Source organism: Cyrtonyx montezumae, unplaced genomic scaffold (assembly GCF_038088225.1).
Source record: "Cyrtonyx montezumae isolate F1298 unplaced genomic scaffold, pur_monq_1.0 scaffold_3, whole genome shotgun sequence".
Taxonomy (NCBI): Eukaryota; Metazoa; Chordata; class Aves; order Galliformes; family Odontophoridae; genus Cyrtonyx; species Cyrtonyx montezumae.
Genome location: NW_027072034.1, coordinates 23367810 through 23387323, shown reverse-complemented (window position 1 = coordinate 23387323; position 19514 = coordinate 23367810). Strand labels below are relative to the sequence as shown.

The 19514-nt window shown below is 38.2% G+C and overlaps 1 protein-coding gene across 3 annotated transcripts in view; it reads right to left on the bottom strand.

Moving 5' to 3' along the window:
- The window catches only part of PCCA (propionyl-CoA carboxylase subunit alpha), a 263973-nt gene that overhangs the window by 115090 nt on the left and 129369 nt on the right, over window positions 1–19514 (bottom strand). For all 3 annotated transcript variants that reach the window (XM_065740814.1, XM_065740812.1, XM_065740815.1), the window contains exons 17-18: window positions 13257–13367; window positions 2768–2870 (exon numbers count right to left, since the gene is read on the bottom strand). In XM_065740814.1, coding sequence (XP_065596886.1) covers window positions 2768–2870; window positions 13257–13367 — 214 coding nt within the window. The remainder of the gene's footprint in view (window positions 1–2767; window positions 2871–13256; window positions 13368–19514) is intronic.

Sequence of the window (19514 nt, the reverse complement as noted above, 5' to 3'; positions counted from 1 at the left end):
CTTTTTGGTGTAATTCTTCACAAAAAAAATCTGGAGATTATTTTCAGTGCACACAAAAGAAAATGTTGTCAGCTTAAGTACTACCAGAGTGGTGAAACTTTGATGACCATCAATGTGTTGTCATGGTTTTCCAAACTGTTAGGAGATCAATTTGGGGATGCGCAGTTTGTCTAATGCACTTATATTCCCCAACATGGATTTAAAATTCACACAGACTCCATCTAATTCTGCCACAGTGAACTGCATTCAAGTGACCTTTGTGACGTGTTGCCAGTAAGACAGATTCCTACACTGCATTTTTTATTTACTAAAATTTTTCAGGTGACAGACATGCCAAGAAAGATGTGCTTTCTGTGGCCACAGTTCTGTTGCTTGAAACATACCCATGACATGGCACACCTTCAGACACAAGTCAGACGCAGCTCGGGTAAGCTGAGGACATGCCATGAAGGACCGATCCTTGACCCAGCTGCAGTACCTCGAATGCTCCAGTGCTCAGCCCGCTCTAGAGGGGGTCCACTAGCTGCTCTGAGGAGTGGAGAGTACTGGCCAGGCCCCTACACAATCCTTTGACCTCACACTGCTTTTGCTTCTTCAGCAGAGCTGCAGGATATGTGGGAAAGAGGATCGTTACCATTACCATGTTTGTTTTTCTTCAGAAGTTACTTATAAGTAAGTCTTTCCATGTTACCTTGTCCTTATTTGACCTCAGATAGGCAGCTTTACTGTCACTGAAACAAGTAGACTTCATAATACATGTGGATTGAAATAATGACCTATTCACCAAGGAACACAGAGAGCCACTACTCCAAGAAAATTCTACGGTTCTGCTTCTGAAGGACTCGTTCCCAATCTGTATATGCCACAACAGACAGAAAAGATCATGCTGAGAGAGCTTAGCTACATACCTGTCATGGTAAGAGAAAATGATAATCCACGTACCAAAAAATTTGTTAACTCCACCATATAAGATCTGAAAAAACAAATATTTATCTAGTCTTACCAAGCAAAAATATCATGTGGTCAGATTCTACTCTTCCCACATTGGAGGAAAATATATGAGGGAGTTATGTTAGAAGGACTCAAAAAATAAGCTACTTTTTCTTGAAAGCAGGAAAGTATTTGTTTTCCTGACACAGCTGTGTCTGATTGTTCAATGCAGTATTTTGCACATTTGATATTTTGGTTTAAGTAGTTGTGTATGTCTTTTCTAAGATACAGGAACACCCAGTACTGAAAGAAAATTTCTACACTAGAAATAAAGCACTCAAAGATTTTTCAAAAACTGAACTGCTTTTCTCTTCTTGTTAGCAAGTAAGAACACTTCACACTCAGAGGAAAAAAAAAATCAGATCAGGGAATGCAACAGCAGTTTGAAAATTGCTATTTAAGTCAATCATTACCATCCTTGTCCTAAGTATGAAGGCATCCATTACTTCTCAACACCAGTACCAGACTACTTCACTTCCTGTGCTAGCCACTAAAAACTACAGTTAAAGCTCCTCCTCATTCACCCTCATTCATCTTGTAGCTGAGAACAGTGGCCTTAGAGTGCCTGTTCTTCTCCTTATGCCATCTGCTATGGAGAACGTAACTTGTGGAAGGAAATAAAATAACACTTGGCTTTCCCCTATAGGTGAATAAGACCAACAATGACCTAGCCCTACATATGCTATATATTACAAAGCTGCTATGCTTGCTCTAAGTGTCTCTTTTTTTTTTTCTTTTTTAAAACACATATGGTACTATTTATCTATGTGGGTACAAATAAAAATAAAGACTTCTTGAAACCACATCTGATTTATTCCTGACCACTGTAAAATCAGTAATAGAATACACTGTCAAACCACTGGCATGGAATGTGAGTAATGTCTACGCCGCATTCTGACTTCTGTCTCTCTCACACAGACATATATACACATGCAGACACATTGAAGAATTTAACTTCTGAAACAGACTCACAATAAAACTTAGTTTTTCTGCATCCAACAGCTGGAAACACCAACTAACCAAACGTATTTACAAATTACATAGGTCTCAAGGCATTGACAAAGGCTTCAGTTGACAATGGTGCACCAGAGGACAACAAAAGCCAAAAGCATCACAGAGGAAAAAAAGCACACTGTTCCAAAGAAATTAAGAAGTGATTACTGTTTTGACAGATACTACTGCAATGTCTCATCAATTAACAGTACTGATTAGCTTACCAGCTGCTCTTATCCAAAAGAACAAGGAAGAAGGGCAACGACAGCACCAAAATCCACACTTAAAGCAAGGGCACTGATTATTCCAGAATTTATAAGTCAGAATGCATTTTCAGAAGTAGACCTGAAGCTATTAAGGTTCTTCATCAAGGTAGCAAATTACTCACGAATCCACAACATTTTAAAGCTCTGTAGCTGAACACTCGCATTATCCCAAAGTGCTTAGATCACTGCAAATGGACACATGGGAAATTCGTGATGCTCAATTTGTGGTTAGTTACTAATGTAACAACATTTTGCATTAATGAAACTCCTGATGTGCATTAATTACTGCTCTGGCTTGTAACACATTTTTGTGCCTATTAGCGTGCTAATATGTAGAATAAAAATAATCATGTACGACTTGTGTGAGTAGGGAAATGTAAGCCACAGCTCATTTGAATTTAGAAAAAACAGACTATATTAAGAAACCATGCAGTTTCTCACCAGCATTGCTCTCATGCATGAGATGATGCCATTAACAAAATGCATCAGCACACCTGAGTTCCTGGAAGCAAACTTACCTTGGAGTCCCTAGAAATCTCTGCGATCTCAGTTGTTCAGCTACATACAACGAAGCTGCTGTTGCCAGTAGTTCTCTTCTTTCATGATCTTTCAACTTGTGCCCTAGTTTTAAAAAAATCAGTTAAAAATTATTTAAAACCACAGACCAGCACAAATATAAAAACAAAAAGTAACTACCAGAAAAGACACTGCTCAGTCCTTACAGATTAAACCTGTGTTTTTTTCCCTAAATTAAGATGAGGCTCAGCATAGCAGATGCTCTGAGATTCAGAGTTTAAACTGAATGTTTTCATACAGATCAGTTCTACTGCTAACACCAGTAACTCTGTTGAAAACAATTTGACAACTGAAAGAAAAAAAAATGGAACGATGCTGCAGCATCTTGTTTTTGTTACTGAAATGTCACTGGCTGACATATTGTGCCTCATGCTGGTAAGGAATCCATTTGTACATTAGAACTTATTCAAAATATACTGCATTTGTTCTCAGTGTCTTATAGTAAAAAAGCTACACAGCTTCCAAGCAAAAGGGATAATAACTCCAGAAATAAATGTAGATGAAATTACTTGTGAGTCCTGCATCCTTTAGTGTCACTTTTGTCATTATTAGTTTGCAACTAATGAAGTCAAAGTCATATCTCATGCTTCATAAGTAAAAGATAGCTTAAAGTAGCTTGTAATTTAAAGGTAAGCAAGTTAATAAAGTTTTGGACAAAAATCGGGGTAACTCCCATCCAGATCTTGCTACAGACTGTGAAAGTTGTGTAGAAATTCAGTAGTCCACTTGGCAGATTATAAGACAGAGCATAGTGCCAGAATCATAGAATCTCCAAAGTTGGAAAAGACCTACAAGATCATCCAGTGCAACCATCCACCTATCAGCAATAGCTCTCTCTAACTAAACCATGTCCCTCAACACAATATCTAAATTCTGCACGCCCTTGTGCAACACAGATTTGGTATGAGAAGCTGGAACATAGGTGGACAAGACTGGTGGCACTAGAGAAGTAAAGCAGTCCAAAGTGATGTGAGAGGAAGTAAAAGGGCAAGTGAAATAGCCAGTCCATAAGGCAGTGATAGGAAGTTAAAGTTGATGCAAAAGAGGACAAGTGCAAAGATGAACTGTTGTGGAGAATGAGTTCAAAGTATTCTTAAGAGTGAGATTTTGCACAGATGAAAGAATGGGTGTTTCAAAAGCTAGAGAAGAAGACAATGCAATAATTCAAGTTAAAAAAATATGTATGTATATGTTAAGGTAAGGCTGAAAGATTTCATAGGATCACAGAATGGTTTGGGTTGGAAGGGATCATTAAGATCACCTAGTTTCAACCCCTTGCTACAGGCACAGACACCTCCCTCTGGACCAGGTTGCTCAAAGCTCCTTCCAGCCTGGCTTCAAATGCTTCCAGGGAGGGGGCATCCACAACCTCACTGGGCAACCTGTTCCAGTGTCTCACCACTCTCACAGTAAAGAATTCCTTCCCAATACCTACTCTAAATCTACTATATTCCAGTTTAAAGCCATTTCTCCTCATCCTGTCGCCGCACACCCTTATAAAAAGACCCTCCCCAGCTTTCCTGTAGGCCCCATTCAGGTCATGGAAGGACCTCACCGTGATTTAGCTGATTACAGCAGAACTCAGAGTGCTTAAGTCAGCTGCTGTCTGTCTCAGCAGACCTTCATGTGTAGATATCACGGCAAATGTCACCATCTGCAGCAAATATAAATTTAATATAAAAGAACAGCATCCTGATAGAGTTGTAGGTGTCCCTGTTCATTGCAGAGGAGTTAAACAAGACAACCTTTGAGGGTCCCTTTCAACTCCAGTGATACTATGATGATGAAACAGGTGGGAAAGGGATTCAGAAGGTTCTATCTCCCTAAGTAAATCTGCCCAGAGAGGCATGTTTGCTTCAAGTCATTCAGCATACAGCTCCTGTCTCCACCTCCATGCTCCCATCACCTCAGCACTACTGCACATAATGTTTGCTCATGCTCCCCAGTCCTTGTTATTAGGGAACAACAACTTTTATCAGTAGCATAAGACTAACACAATCCTCTGGAAAACACAGAATGGAGACCTACGACAACAATCAGAACGGGCTTTACAGTAATAAGTGCAAGAACACAGTTTCAAAACAGGATGCCTTCTTAAGGGGATCCATCATTTGACTGGACACATTAAACAGCATCTTCTGTAATTAAGAGTTAATTCCATCAATACAATCAAGCTAGAATGATGGAAGCACCCTACTTACTGTTCCAGCTGAGAGTACAAAGGAGCTGCCACTGGCCAAAAAGTGCAAATTTAGAAATAGAAAAGTCAGCAAATCTATTTATCTTTAATTTAGGCCATATTAGCATATTTTGGCTAAAGATTAATGCAACTGCCTTTGCTCAGTGTTTATTATTTTCTATTGGCCTTGAAATTGAAACTGTCTTCACTAACACAAACATGCAGAAATAAAAATTCTTGAAGTCTGAGGAACTGACTTTGAGAACCAAACTTGGTCTTTTTGTCAGCAGTTACTAAAACTATTAATTGCAGAGTGAAAGATAAAAAACGCTACCATACACACACACACACATATATACATACACAAAACCCTTATACAATTAAAAAGCCTTATATAATTATATAAAACAGTAAGTATTCACTATCTGGATCTGAGGAGTGCCAGTTCTCCAATTTTATAGTCACTTGCACAAAGTGAAGAACCTCTGAGACTATTTTTCCTAAATTTGTCTAAAATTGGTATTTGGTTTCTGTCTCAGCCAGTCCAACAAGAGCTTATACATATATGTGTGTGTGTGTGTGTACATATATATATGTCTGTATCAGGTAAAGATACATCAGGAAATCTCTCCTAGAATCTTTGCTTTCAGTTATCCTGCCTAACACTCACATGTGACCAAAACTCCATGTTCTCACCTGCCTCAGCAAAAACTGGTAGTAACAGTATCAACTCAGGTACAAGAATAAGATAAAACTAGAAATAATCCCAGTGTGAAGGTTTTATTTGATGACCTTTATCCCCAGTGAAACCAATAACTGCTTTTGCATTTGCTGTGCTGCCAAAACTATTTTCTCCCTGCATCTTCAATAAAAATCAAACTTCAAACATTGAACAAGAGTTGATAATTTGGAGCAAGTTAACAACCAACTGAGAATTATATTCACCCCCTCATTATTACTGACATTAAAAAAGAAGTTTATACATTTTCCCTATTCATCACCATCTGCATTAATTGCTGCACACATCTGGCATGCAGATAGCCAATCATTACTGTGGTGTCCAATGTGGGCAAGCTGCATGTATTTTCCTGAGTCTGGGAGATAATACAGTTAGCAAGAACATACCAAAATTAGGTTTGCGTCTTTGGCATTAAAGATACACTCCTACCACAGAATGTCCTAGGCATAACTTTGGTTGCATACATCAGAAGTTAGATTAAAGGTTGCCTCCTAAGGATGGTGATTTACCATTATAATACAAGTCGTCGTTACTTCTACCCTGCAGCCCTGTTCTCCTCTTTGGCTCTTGCTCCACTGCTATGCTTAGAAGGATTTTAAAGTTTTGAAGTCAAACTTCCTATTACATTACTAGATTTGGAAACACATAAATGCTCCAAACAGTAATACCTCTGTTTCTTTTCAAGTATTATTTTATTTTACAAGCTTCAGAACTTCAACTGAATGTCTTAAAGTATAAGTGACTATTCACCAATAAAGCCATTGTCTTTAAACTAAAAGGAAAGTTTGTCATGTTCAATACACAGAAGATCTATCTGAACAGTAACAGAGCTCCTTCTGAGGCATTTTTCACGTACTGCCTTGATAGAAAGTAAAATGAGTAAAAAGCAAAGGCTTTTCCATCTACAAACATTTTCAACATCTTCCAAGATGGGAAGCTCTATCAACTGTCCTTTTCGGTTCTCCTTACTGTATACCACAGATCCCTGAGCTACAAGGAGATTTTGTCTACACCATAAAGCACACAGGAGTTCCCAGATCGCTCTGCTCAATCTAGGATATACCACTGCATCCTCAGTATCACTGAACTGAATTATACAATGTGAACACGAAACAAGAATAATGGAAATAAAACTAAGTCACAGTTAAAGGAGTGGAAGCACTGTTATTCATATTACTTAAAAGCAGACAGTTCGCATCTATTACTATTAAATAGCAGTACCCTGGATGGAGAGAAGACATGGAAAAAGCATTTCTCTCTCATTTCCCTGATGTTATGATTGCTTAAATCAATATTATCCCAATATCCCCCAAGCTGAGTCAAAAAGGTTCACAAAATTACTTTACATAACCAACACCAAATTAAATTACATGAAAGGTCATTTTTCCCATAACAGTCTCATTTGCATTTTGTCCTAGAAACATGTTTCCTACTATCAGTTACAGAAAAAAATAAAAAAATAAAAGCACAAACAAGCCCTGGTTATGTGCCCAGGCCTGTTACTTAATAGTTGAAAAGTAACTGTCTTCTGATTGGAAAGAATAAAAAATTAAAACAAAATGGTTAAGACAGAAAGTACAATGTATAATTCATATCCACGGCAATGCAGGCAATACATACATAATATTTAGGTTCTGTTTTGGCTTGAGGTTTTCCCAATGGATTTTGAAGTTACAGATAACATGTATACCAAGTAGGCTGAAGCAGAAAACAAAGCTGGATGTTGTTAGAGGTTTCCATTTCTTCTGAAGTCCAGATGAGCTTTGTTCCACCCAAAAATGGTCATGGAAAAATACAGACATTATTATTTGATATGCAATCCCAAACTATTCAGAATACAGAAGTATGTCTCTCAGAGACAATGATCCTTCTTTAGATGGACACTACAACACACAGAAAAGCAAATTCTACTACTTTGAAGTACTAAAACAAGTTGTTGACTACGTTTGGCATAGAGAAGGAAGTCAACTAAATTATCTGTTAAAATAAATTTTATAATCCAATAGTTTAATAAAATGGAAACAAACACTTGCTTCTAACACAGAGAATATGAATAGAATTAAAAGCAACAATTCTCTCCCTTAAAGCTCTATATTCAGAGAAGCAGCATTACCCTATCCAATGAAAAACAATTTAAATATCTGAAGTTTCAGTTCACTTAAAAGGTGCTTTTATGAATAAAACAGAATCCTAAAATCATCAAGGCTGGAAGGAATCTTGGAAGGTCTCTAGACCATGCAGAGTCCACCTTAAAGTCCACCCAGTCTCAACCACCTGCAAAGGGCAGGGTTGCCAATCACTAGATAAGGCTGCCCAGCGTCCCATCCAACCTGGCCTCCAGAGTCTCCAGGGATGGGGCGCCCACAGTCCTTCTGGGCAGCCTGTGCCAGTGCCTCACTGCCCTCCTAGCGAAAAATGACCTCCTAGCATCTAATATACCTCTCTCCTCTTTTCGTTTAAAAATCATTCCTCCTTGTCCTATCACTATCTGCCTGTGTAAATAAGCCAGTCCCTCTCCTATTTAAAAGTTCCCTTTAAGTATGGGAAGGCTACAATGAGGATTCCCCACAGCCTTCTCTTCTCCAGGTGGAACAAGCCCAGCTCCCCCAGCATGTCTGCACAGGAAATTTGCTCCAGCCCTCTGCGCATCCTCATGGCCCTCCTCTGGACCCACTCCAACAGCTCCACGTCCTTGTTGAAGACCCCAGGACTGGACACACTTCAGATAGGGACTCACAAGGGCAGAGTAGAAGGGGACAGTCATCTCCCTGTCTCTGTTGGCTACCCCTCTTTTAATGCAGCCCAGGATACTGTTGGCCTTCTTGGGGGCAGGAGCAATCTGCCAGCCCAGATCAAGGATTTTGTTCAGCAAAACCCCCAAGTCCTTATCTGCAGGGATGCTCTCCTGTTTTATATTAGAAATGAGTTAATGAAGATTGTCTATCAGAAGTTCTGCTCTTCCTGTCCAACAGATGAGTTCAACATGTAAGAAAATGGGAAAATAAAGAACTCTTCTTTTTGTTCTGTGTTCTCATACAGGTTTTGCAATAACCTCTTGGAAAACAGCCCTCTTCCCATTCACACGAGCTCTCTCTTCCGAAGAGACTCAACAAGCATTTGAGATATCACTGAATAACCAGGAAGAGTGGTTCATTAAAAAATATTCAAAGTTAGCCAGGAAAAGAGAGATTAACCATGAATCAGCTGTACAACAAAGAATGATCCCATGTACAGTGTAATAACCTCATGGGTTTAATTTACTCTTTTTTAAAGACTCCCCTTGGACCCTTGTGAACATAGAGGCACTTTATGCACCTAAAAATAGTGATAATAGATAACATATTCCCTTTTTGCTAGAAAAATTAGGAAGTACAGAAGCATTCCAGGCTGCTTGGAAGCTGTAAAAGAACAGCTTGTTTGACAGCACTCTGGTAGTACAGCCTACTCCTGCATGCTTCACAAATATTTTCATTCTCTGAACAAAGAGTTGGAGGACACAATAAGACAGGCTTATTTGTGTCACATCTCACCCAAACAGTGATGCTGCACCCAATTTCAGATCTGCTTTCCTTCCAACACATGTGAATAGAGCAGCAACCCATGCCAGCTGACCTACTAGCCAGCCAGCATTCTAGACAGCAGCTGTCTTCCCACACTAATCATACACCAAGCAGCCAGTCTAGTTTCAGCACAGCAATATTTAAAAAAAAACTTGAAATAGACAAAATGATTTTGTTAATGGTTAAAGAAAAATAGTTAAGCTTTAATCATGAAAATAACTAGACATCCCAGTTCCAGATGTAATTTGAAGTAGATATCACAGGCTAATGTGAAAGTTTCTGAATTACTTCTAATAATTATTTTTTGCTTAACTTGCAGTAAAAGTTTTTTTAGAATCCTACTGTAAAAGTCTTCAAACAGTGTAAAATAAAGAATCTCTTTTTTACTTTTTTTCAGTAACACAAAAGTTGTTTGTTATAGTTGAGAAAAAATGCACTTAAGGAATGGGCCAGTCCTCACGCAGTCAACAGAAAGAAAACAACAGATGTTCTTTACATCAGTGCAGACCAACAGTGGAATTTCTGTAGTTTCAAAATAAACATACTGAATTGCATGTAAGCATTAATATAGCATGTATCTTCATTGATTTTTATTTGTATTTTTTAAGTTTTTTAAATTTAAAACACTAGATATCTCTACTTTGAAGAAACATTTGGTGTTTCCAAATCCACTCTTACTACACTTTGTTCCAATTTTTCAGATTATACCAAATCTTTTTTAATTCTACACTTTCTTTTTTCTTTTTTTTCTTTTTTTTAACAGTATTAGGATACATAAAGTTAATTTTCAAAGCAAAATTTATGATGGGTTTTTATTGAGAGGCCAGTCAAATCAGTAGAGAACTTGCACTGTTATAAGGTAATTTTCCTTTGCTTCTCGTGCTGAGCTTCAGCACATCACCTGCAGAAGACTTGTTTGCCTTCAACAGTTCCCATTCCAGAAAGTTTTCAACAGGTACTTAAGAAACTATCCTCTGGTTCAACTGACTGGTAGTTTTTCAAGCCAAAAGGTATCACATCATTAAAAGGGTTCTCAATTACCTGAGAGAAGTCTGAGTCAGTATTATTGACTTGAAATACAAATGCTTTGTAATAGTCATTTACCCATTTTATTTATCATTAAGAATCATAGAATGGCTTGGGTTGGAAGAGACCCTAGGACATCAAGTTTCAATCCCCTGTCACAAGCAGGGCCACCCACTTTCAGATCTGGTACTTGACCAGGCTGCCCAGGGCCCCATCCAACCTAGTCTTGAACACTGCCAGGGATGGGGCATCCACAACCTGTCTGATCTGCCTGTTCCAGCACCTCACTGCTCTCACTGTAAAGAACTTCCTCCTGACATCCAACCTAAACCATCCCTCCTTGAGATGAAGAAGGCTAACGTATGTCTGTATTTGGTGCATGGAGGAAGAGGATTGAGACATTTCATGCTACATGAATGAATCATTTCATGTCATTCATTAGCTCCTATTGTGAACTGTAACAATATCTTTTCCGTGTTCTCTAGTGTCTACAGAAGAAGTTTAATTTTAATACAGTATTACCTCAAGACTGCAACACTAATCAGTTATTTACATCAGGGAAGGTACACACAAAAATATGTGCATATACTGCTCAAGTCATGTTACCCCAAAGAAATTTATTGGCACCTTGAAATTTGTGGACAAGAAATCCACAACTGACTGACTTAGAAATAAAAGAACAACGGATGCATTCCTTTCTAGAGTCAAAATAGATAGCACGGGGTCTCTCCTGCATCAGTAAAACCTGTCCTGTCTTCTTGCAAGTGATCAAAGAACCCAAGTAAGGGTAGAATGGTTTTTATTTTCATTGTTCTCAGTTATGTGTCAGGTGCGTCTACTTTTTCACAGCGTAGTATAAAACTACTCAACTGTTTGCAGCTCCTCCTTTCACCTCTGTTCCCTTCTCCCCAGTTCTAGCCTGTTATTCACACTGCACATCTGCTAAAGTTCACCAGACTCTTCCATGAGCTACGTCAACCCAGTAACTCTCAAAAGACTACCCCAAAGGCAGCAACAATAAAAACGAAGTGTTCTGGTAGTTTGTGGAACTGAATTCACCAAGGAAAAGGACTGAAAAGTCCCTGAAGCATCAAAGAGATTGGACATGGAATTCCATATGAAAGAGTCAGGGAAAGGAATGGAGTCAGACTTGCTAATCAGCAGCAGAGAGCCCTCACAGCTGATCAGAACACCCTAACATTTGTGACAGATAAAAGCCAGCTCAGTTACCTGAGGATTAGTTAAGTACCTTAGCAAAGTAGACAAAGAACATTTGAGCTTCAACCATCCCAAGCTTACTGCCTTCCAGGTGACTAACTCCTATTCCTTTGGCTCAGTCAGGAGCCAAGAACAAGCTGGATGCATTAATCTCCTGTGTAGGACTGCATCAAATAGAACTGCCAATTATACAATGATATACAGTACTTCTGTGGTTGAATATTCTGAATCAAACTCACATACTGAGTCCTGGGGTAAGAAAAATCTGTTCTACTCCTTAGTGAGACTGCAATTTTGCAAGGTGCCAGTCATTTCCGGTGAATGCCAAACCAGCAGCGTTGTCTCCAGAGTGGAATGAGAGTTTTGCCGTGTTGGGTTAATGATTAACTGGGGAGGAAGGAACCTCCACAGGATTCACAGATGACCCAACGACCCAGGAAAGATGAGGTACCAATATGCACACGTTAAATAAGGAAGAGCTCCTTCCTTGTGAATGTCAGCTGAAATGTAAGGCCTGTAACAGGACTGATCACACAGGTCATGAAATTATCTACAGGAAATTGGTTGAGAGAAAAGATAATCTTTTAAATTCTGATCCTTGTGAAAGGAAACCAATTTCTTTACCTGTATTTCTCTAGTAACTGTTGCTGAACACTTCTGCAGTTTGTGGTTAGGGATGAGTTCTGGTTTTATCAGTATTCCATATCATGACATCGTGCAACAAGCTGTTTAGTACTGGAACACAGTACTTGGGAACTGCACTTTCTAGGTCTTAGCTCCCAGCAGTCTCAGCTCTTCTCACACGGGTTCTGGCTCTTTGTAAGGAAGACACACTAAGAAGAGACAGACTACAATTCCCAGAAGTCTCCAGTACTCCCCACATGATTTCCAACTCTGGACGATGGGAGAGAATTCTTTTCCAGGCAGCACAGCCAGTGGCACAGTAAGAAATCCTTTTTCCCCCATTTGTTTGATATATTACCTGTAACTCCCTTTTTGCATTATGTTATCTTACATACTGTTATCATTTGTAATAAATGTTCTCTTTCCTTATCTAAATCGAGTTGTCTCCATTTTTTTTTGTTCCAAAAAAGGGAAGAGGGGAGCAAAGAGGCCAAGAAGGTTGTGATAACATCAACCAAACTGTGACAGGATGTCGTAAAGAAACATTTGCATGTGTGTTTATTTCCCATTACTGTGTGTAATGAGTATCAAGACTAGCTTAACGGAATACTCTGACAAAATGTCCCTATTTTCCAAAGCAATGCTGCAGTGAACACAAATAGTGCAAAAAGGGGCTTCTAAAGATGCTGCACATAGCCACAGAAGGAACAGAGCTGGGCAAAGAGAAATCTCATCTCCAGGTAACAGTAGGAGTGCTGTCCTTAATGAAGCGCAACAGCATGGCAGAGCTGAACTGATGTTTATTTTACATATTTCATATCACCTACAAATTGTTTTGTTTGACTCTGGTTGTATTTAATTTACCACTTTGTCTCTACAGATATATATTTTGCCTTTCTGAAAGTAAAGAAAGTAACCGTTTCAATCATACCATATGTTATTAGAAAAACCTATGTGTATGCACAGGTACATAAAAAGATGTAAGGACTGATTGGGAAACATGACAGCCTATAAATATAAAAAGGAAAAATAACCAGAAATAACAACAATCAAGGGAAAGAACAAAATTCCCATGAAGAACAAACCTTTAAATCCATCCGGATAAATTTCAGGAAGAAATTTAGTGCTGATGTCTCCTTGAACAAAGCGTGGATGGATGATCACTTCTCTCAATAAAGAGATATTATGAGTCACACCTGCAAATATAACATAAACACAAAATTAGGTAAAAATATTAATTGAATTACAGTTGGAAACAACCTTTTAAAAAACTTTTTTTTAATGCTCTTATCTTCAAGGAAAACTTATTTACAACTTTCAGACCACAGTTCTGTTGTAAGCAAAGCAAATTTGCCAATTTTCTCCAATCCTATTTCAAAATATACTCCTTAAACTTTCAGTGTAATTAACAAGTAAACCCTCAAAACTTTCACCACACTAGACCCTGATCAAAACACCTAGTTAACTCAATGACATAACCATGCATAACCAAGAGACTTTTGGTCATCTCACTAAAATGACAGATGTGTCATGACCACACATTTCAGCCGTTACAATGAATCCTAGCCCACCTTGTTAACCCACAGCCTTATATAAACACACTGCTGTGGAAGATACGTGCCATTTTGTACCCCAATCACAGTAATGAAGGACAGCAAAATGTTTTATAGCACATATGTACATGGTTTATAGTATTTTTATAACTTTTCATAAGAGACACCAGTGGAACTTCATAAAACAAAGAGATCTATTGGTTACTCTTAGCTTTAAGTAAAGCTATTTGCATTTCCTCTTCCTATTTAATCTGATATTACCATTGCAACGATACTAGCAGTACAGCGACTGAATTCCTGGGGCAACAGGAGATTTATTTTTACACTTCTTTGCCCTTTGTAATTTTCCAGTTTAGAAATAATCTCAAAAACAATCTTGTTATTAATGTGCAGACCAGTTCAAACAGTTGTAAAGCTTTTTTCCCCCTACAGTCTGCTGCTGGTGTGAATTTTCAATCTCTGTTGGCCATTACTGAAACCACATTCAACACATGGAATCAGCCTCATCAAGTCATGACATCATAGCTTTAAAGTCTGGTTCATGAGCCATTAAGAAGCAAATTATACTGGTTCAATAAAGACAAGATGAACATTTGACCATTTGATTAAAAGAGGATCAGTCTCCTTGTTGCTTGTGACCTAGACAGTCATTTAAGGACCTTGATTTCATAAACACATAATTAAACTCACTTTGCATCTCCATTAAAAAAAATAAATTATGCAAAATAACTACAACTTGGAATCAAATACAGTTTTTCCTTGCCTGACACGAAACAGAAGGTGTTGCACTTGTGTCGAGGCAATCCCAGGCCTGAATATGGTCTGGGAGAAGAGCTCATCGACAGCAGCCCCGTAGAGAAGGGCATGGGAGTAAAGATGGACAAAAAGCTGGACATGAGCCAGCAACGTGAAACTGCAGCAGCAATTTCCATTAAGTATCCTGGGCTGCATCAAAAGAGGGGTGGTCAGCAGGGACAGGGAGATGATTGTCCCCCTCTACTTTGCCCTTGTGAGACCCCATCTGGAGTACTTGTGTCCAGGCTTGAGGCACTCAGTACAGGAAGGATGTGGAGCTGTTGGAGTGGGTCCAGGGGAAGGCCATGAAAATGAACAGAAGACTGGAGCACCCTTCCTACGAAGAAAGTTTGAAGGAGCTGAGCTTGTTTATCTTGGAGAAGAAAAGGATCTGCAAGACCTCACTGTGGCCTTCCAGTACTTGAAGGGAATTTACAAGCAGGAAGGGGGCTGACTTTTTACACCATCTGATAGTGAGAGTTTTAAAATAGAAGTGGGGAGATTTACATTAAGTGTTAGGAACAAAGTTTTCATTCAGAGGGTGGTGAGGCACTGAAGCAGGTTGCCCAGAAAAGTTGTGGATGCCCCACCTCTGGAGGCATTCAAGACCAGTCTGGATGGGATCCTAGGCAGCCTGATCTATTGGGCGGCAGCCCTGCCTATGGTGAGGGAGTTGGAACTAGATTATCTTTAAGACCCCCTCTAACCTAAGCCATTCTAGGATTCTATGATATGTGAAAGTATTGATCTCTCCCTCTAAGTTTTCCAATTTGCATAGTAAATTGAAATATCACAGAGATTTTCATCTATTAAGAACAGCTATGGGACCGCAGTGAGAAGACAAAAGAGGAGCTCTTTGACTTTGAAAGCAGGATTTAAATACACAACGTGTAACCAGATCATCTCATGTTTTTCTTTCCGAAACCACTATAAGATCCCTGGTGAGATGATGGCTGATGACAGAGAGCTTGATGTCTCAACTGACTGCCCCAAAAGACCTGAAATAAAAACCCTAGAAGTGTATCTTAATCATTTTCAAATTGCACCAGAAAAATTAGAAGCTTCTGAAATGTTTTACACTCTAAAATTGCCTTAGTAAGTTCAAAAGCAGGCAAGCCTCCGTATTTGGGAAGTAATACCATGTGTTCTACGTATGTAAATTAGAATTCTAATATGCATCAGTTTCCCTTTAGAGTATCACAAAACACTATCTTTATCAATCCCTATGATCATTATGTGAGCATGACTACATGGCTTATCTGCTCCTCAAACCTGAGTTGCTATCTTTAGTGATGTCCCTAATTGTGTGTTCAAAAAAAAAATAACAACAATAATAATGCACCAGTGTAATCCTTCAGAAGTCTAGAAGTTTTAGATTTACAATTTAGCATGACCTCTGTCAAAGTTCATAAGGTCTCCATGTGTGTGTGAGTAACTGCCAGGCTACAGAAATATGGACCCCTACAGCAGCTTGCTCCTGACTACCTGCTGCTTCCAAAACACTGGCCAGACATTAGCCCCACACTCTCACAGGATCAAACAGAGGCTAACAGGCAGTGCTTATTTCATGCAAAGTTACACACTAAACTCAAGTATATTATATTTATGTTGCAGAGGTTTTCAGTGGATTTTCCTTTTTCTTGACCAAGTCTGCTGTCTGCCAAGAACAAAATCACATTTGTTAACTTGACAAGGCATGACATTTCCAACAAACAAACAAAATCCTAATCTGTATCAATTTATTTCCCCTCCAGAAAACAAAAATTTCACTTTAGCATCATTCTTTTACACTATAAAGACTGATGCAGAACAGCAGTTGTAGATATATTCTTCTTTTCTCCAAGTCAAAATACTATGAAGAATAATAACCAATGTTTCTGGTATCTTTCGTTTTTCTTTCACTCAGATGTGTTCTTCATACCATATTACATCAGCAGAGGCTCAATTTAAGATGTACTTCATGGATTTCAATTTTGACACACCATTTTCCAGAACGCTTTTGTAAAAGAGAGAGGATTAATGTTTAACTTCTGGAGATATAATGAAATAAGAAATGTAAATATTTTTAAGTCTTATATATAACATACATATAATACTGAAGTTTGATCAGTTATCTAGTTAAACTCCAGTTACTGCCTAATGAACACGAACATACTAAATAATGACATTTTTCAGGAGGGCTGATTAGCAAACACTGCTTTGAAGAAGTTCTCATTAAAAAAAAAATGTTTGGAAGAAATTGCTCTACATAATGTCTGCCTCTTTTATCTTGCTTCTCTTTGTACATTCTACGGACCATGTCTACCTTAGACTCTTGGTAAATGCACCTCTTTTTTTAAGTTACAAACTGCTGCCTAGCTCCTATCCTAGTTTCAAAAATAAAAATAAAAAATAAAAAGAGAAAGATGAAAAAGACTATAAAATTAATTTTTACAGAAAACAGTAGTTCCATAGCAGGTTTATGAACAAGATATCATATCAGCAAACCTGGAAAGCTAAGTCACAAAACCATACACCATGTTTTCACTACAAATATTTACTGACACTAAACATATTCAGTGTTGATTAGCCTTTTTACAGCATTAAGCTTCTGTCATCTTGACATTTGCAAACACAAATCTGCGTTTATCCGTGTAAACTTAATTGGAGTCCTACATGCCTCTCTGCAGATAAGCAGTTGAATATACTTAACTTGCTGATAGTTTTAAATTGTGATGAGAAAATAAAAAGAACTTTATCTGCACACTTACTGATTGCAAAAACAAGGTACAGGGTACTGCACTGAATGTTTTACTTAAAAAAAAACAACACCAGAGCCAAATTAACTCCGATCATTTTAAATGGTGTAGGAGAATAAATGGTATTAAGTTTAGATGGCATGCTTGTCCATTTCTTTAACCAAAATAATAAAGTATTAACCAAGCTCTGTGCTGTGCTGTAATAAAATTTATTATTATTCCCCTCTTAAAACAAGAACATTATCAACGATTTGCACAGATTATGAAAACATTGCAAACTTTTCAAGGTTCATGATTACCATGCAGCCAGCCCCCATGCTTGCAATTCCAAAAGTTGCCATAATATTCCTTAAACTCTCCAACGTTCAACTGTGTAATTATGTTTGATTCACTTCAGAGCAGGCTATGTGTGTACAAAATCCAAAAGCAAAAACAAAGGCTTCTTCAGTTTTTTCCATTTTAAAATATTTTTAAAATGAAATTTTAATATATAAACATCCACCTAGAATTCTTATATAGGATCACTGCACAGCTGACCCTAGGAACCAAACATGAATTTCAAGTAAAATATTAATTCTTCCCAGTATTAAAGTCTTGAGCTCACAAAATTCGTTGACCCAAATAAAGGGGGGGGAAGGGAAGAAAAAAGCAGATAGTACAACATAATATCCCTCTGTAAAAATGGAAGTCCAAGTGGAAGAAAAATTCTGTATTGTATGGACTTCTGCAAATCTTAGTAAGATTAAGCTGTCCAGTACTTATGGTGTTAGTAGGAACACATGAATGTTTCAAGTGGTAGAATAACTGGAAGACTTTGTGAAGAATAAGCGAAAGGAAGAGGATGGCCACCTTGCTACCACCCTCTCACCAGCCATCCTTTCACTCTGAAGAAGAGGAATAGATCACCAGGACAATATTATATCTAAAGGGCTTAACTAGAAGTAGTAGGACTAACTAGAAGTAGCAGTACTTGTCTTCTGATGTCTCCTTAATAAGGCACACTGACTTTCCTGTAACTTTTCACTTCCACAGATCATCTCTTAAAAAAAAAAAAAGAGTAAATCATCTTATTTTTCTTCTTCTGCAACAGAAACATTACCCTTCTCTTTCACCTGGTCAGTATTTTGGCTGTCCTCCCTCTTTCTCTCCCATAGATCAGCAGTCAGTAAACCATGCTAAACGACACGCCATAAAGCTCTACTGAGAGGCTGCCCTTCCCACCCCTTCCCCTGCAAATGGATTAAGAGAAAAGGGACAGGAGAACTACGAGGAGAATCTTCGTTCTTGCCAGAATTTGTATTCTAAAATGACATTACAAAGGGTCACTTCTAGCACTTCAGAACTGCTATCTGCCAGTTGCTTTCCCTTCTCCAGTTTCAGTTTCCCCAGTGACCCACTTGGGAGCCAGATGATCACTGCTGAAAAGGGGCAGGGAACACAGCAAGGCTTGCAGAGCTCCCAAATCTCGTGGCCTCTGCTACACAAAGGGGAAAATACACAGCTCCATTGCAGAACCCCTGACAGTGCTTTTGTAGAGCACAAACAGGAGAATGAGACCTCCTCTTTTTTAAGAATAAACACCTGCGGGAAAACTGCTTTACATACAAAGATTTTTTCACAATATCAATGAGCTCTCTAGCACACTTGCATGAAATTAGAATACAAAACACTATATAATTTTCATCACTGCCATTGAGAAATACCTTTTTACTTAATATATAAAAGACATTCAGTATTTTCTGATAAACAGTTGTTTGGATTTAATTACAGTTTACTGTGAAAACCTCCGTACCTGAAAATTATTTTCTTTGAATTACATGATAAAATACTCGTCCCTTCTTTTTTTTTTCTTTTTCCCCAGAAAGTCTTCACTAAGTAACACTAAGTAGAGTTTGGTTGTATTTTTCCTCCCAATTAGTAGGTTTGCAGCTGGAAACAAATCGCACTGTTTCTGCTGTCACTGTCCTTTAAGGTCTCAGTTCATATCACAAACTTCACTTCTATATTCCCATTTCCCTCAAACATTCACCACAGTTACTTATCACCTTCCAGTATTAGCTCTTGCTCTTTTAGTCTAGGGACTAAGGGATTAGGATTTTAAAATTAAGGCATTATTTTAAGGGACTGTGCCTCCCTTATTTCTACTATTCCTTACTGTATCTGCTTCTTACTCTTTGTCTTCGTTTTCTCAAGTAGACAACTACATTCCTCTCTAATCTCAGCAAACAAAGACTTAAACAGGGAAAGTATAACTTTT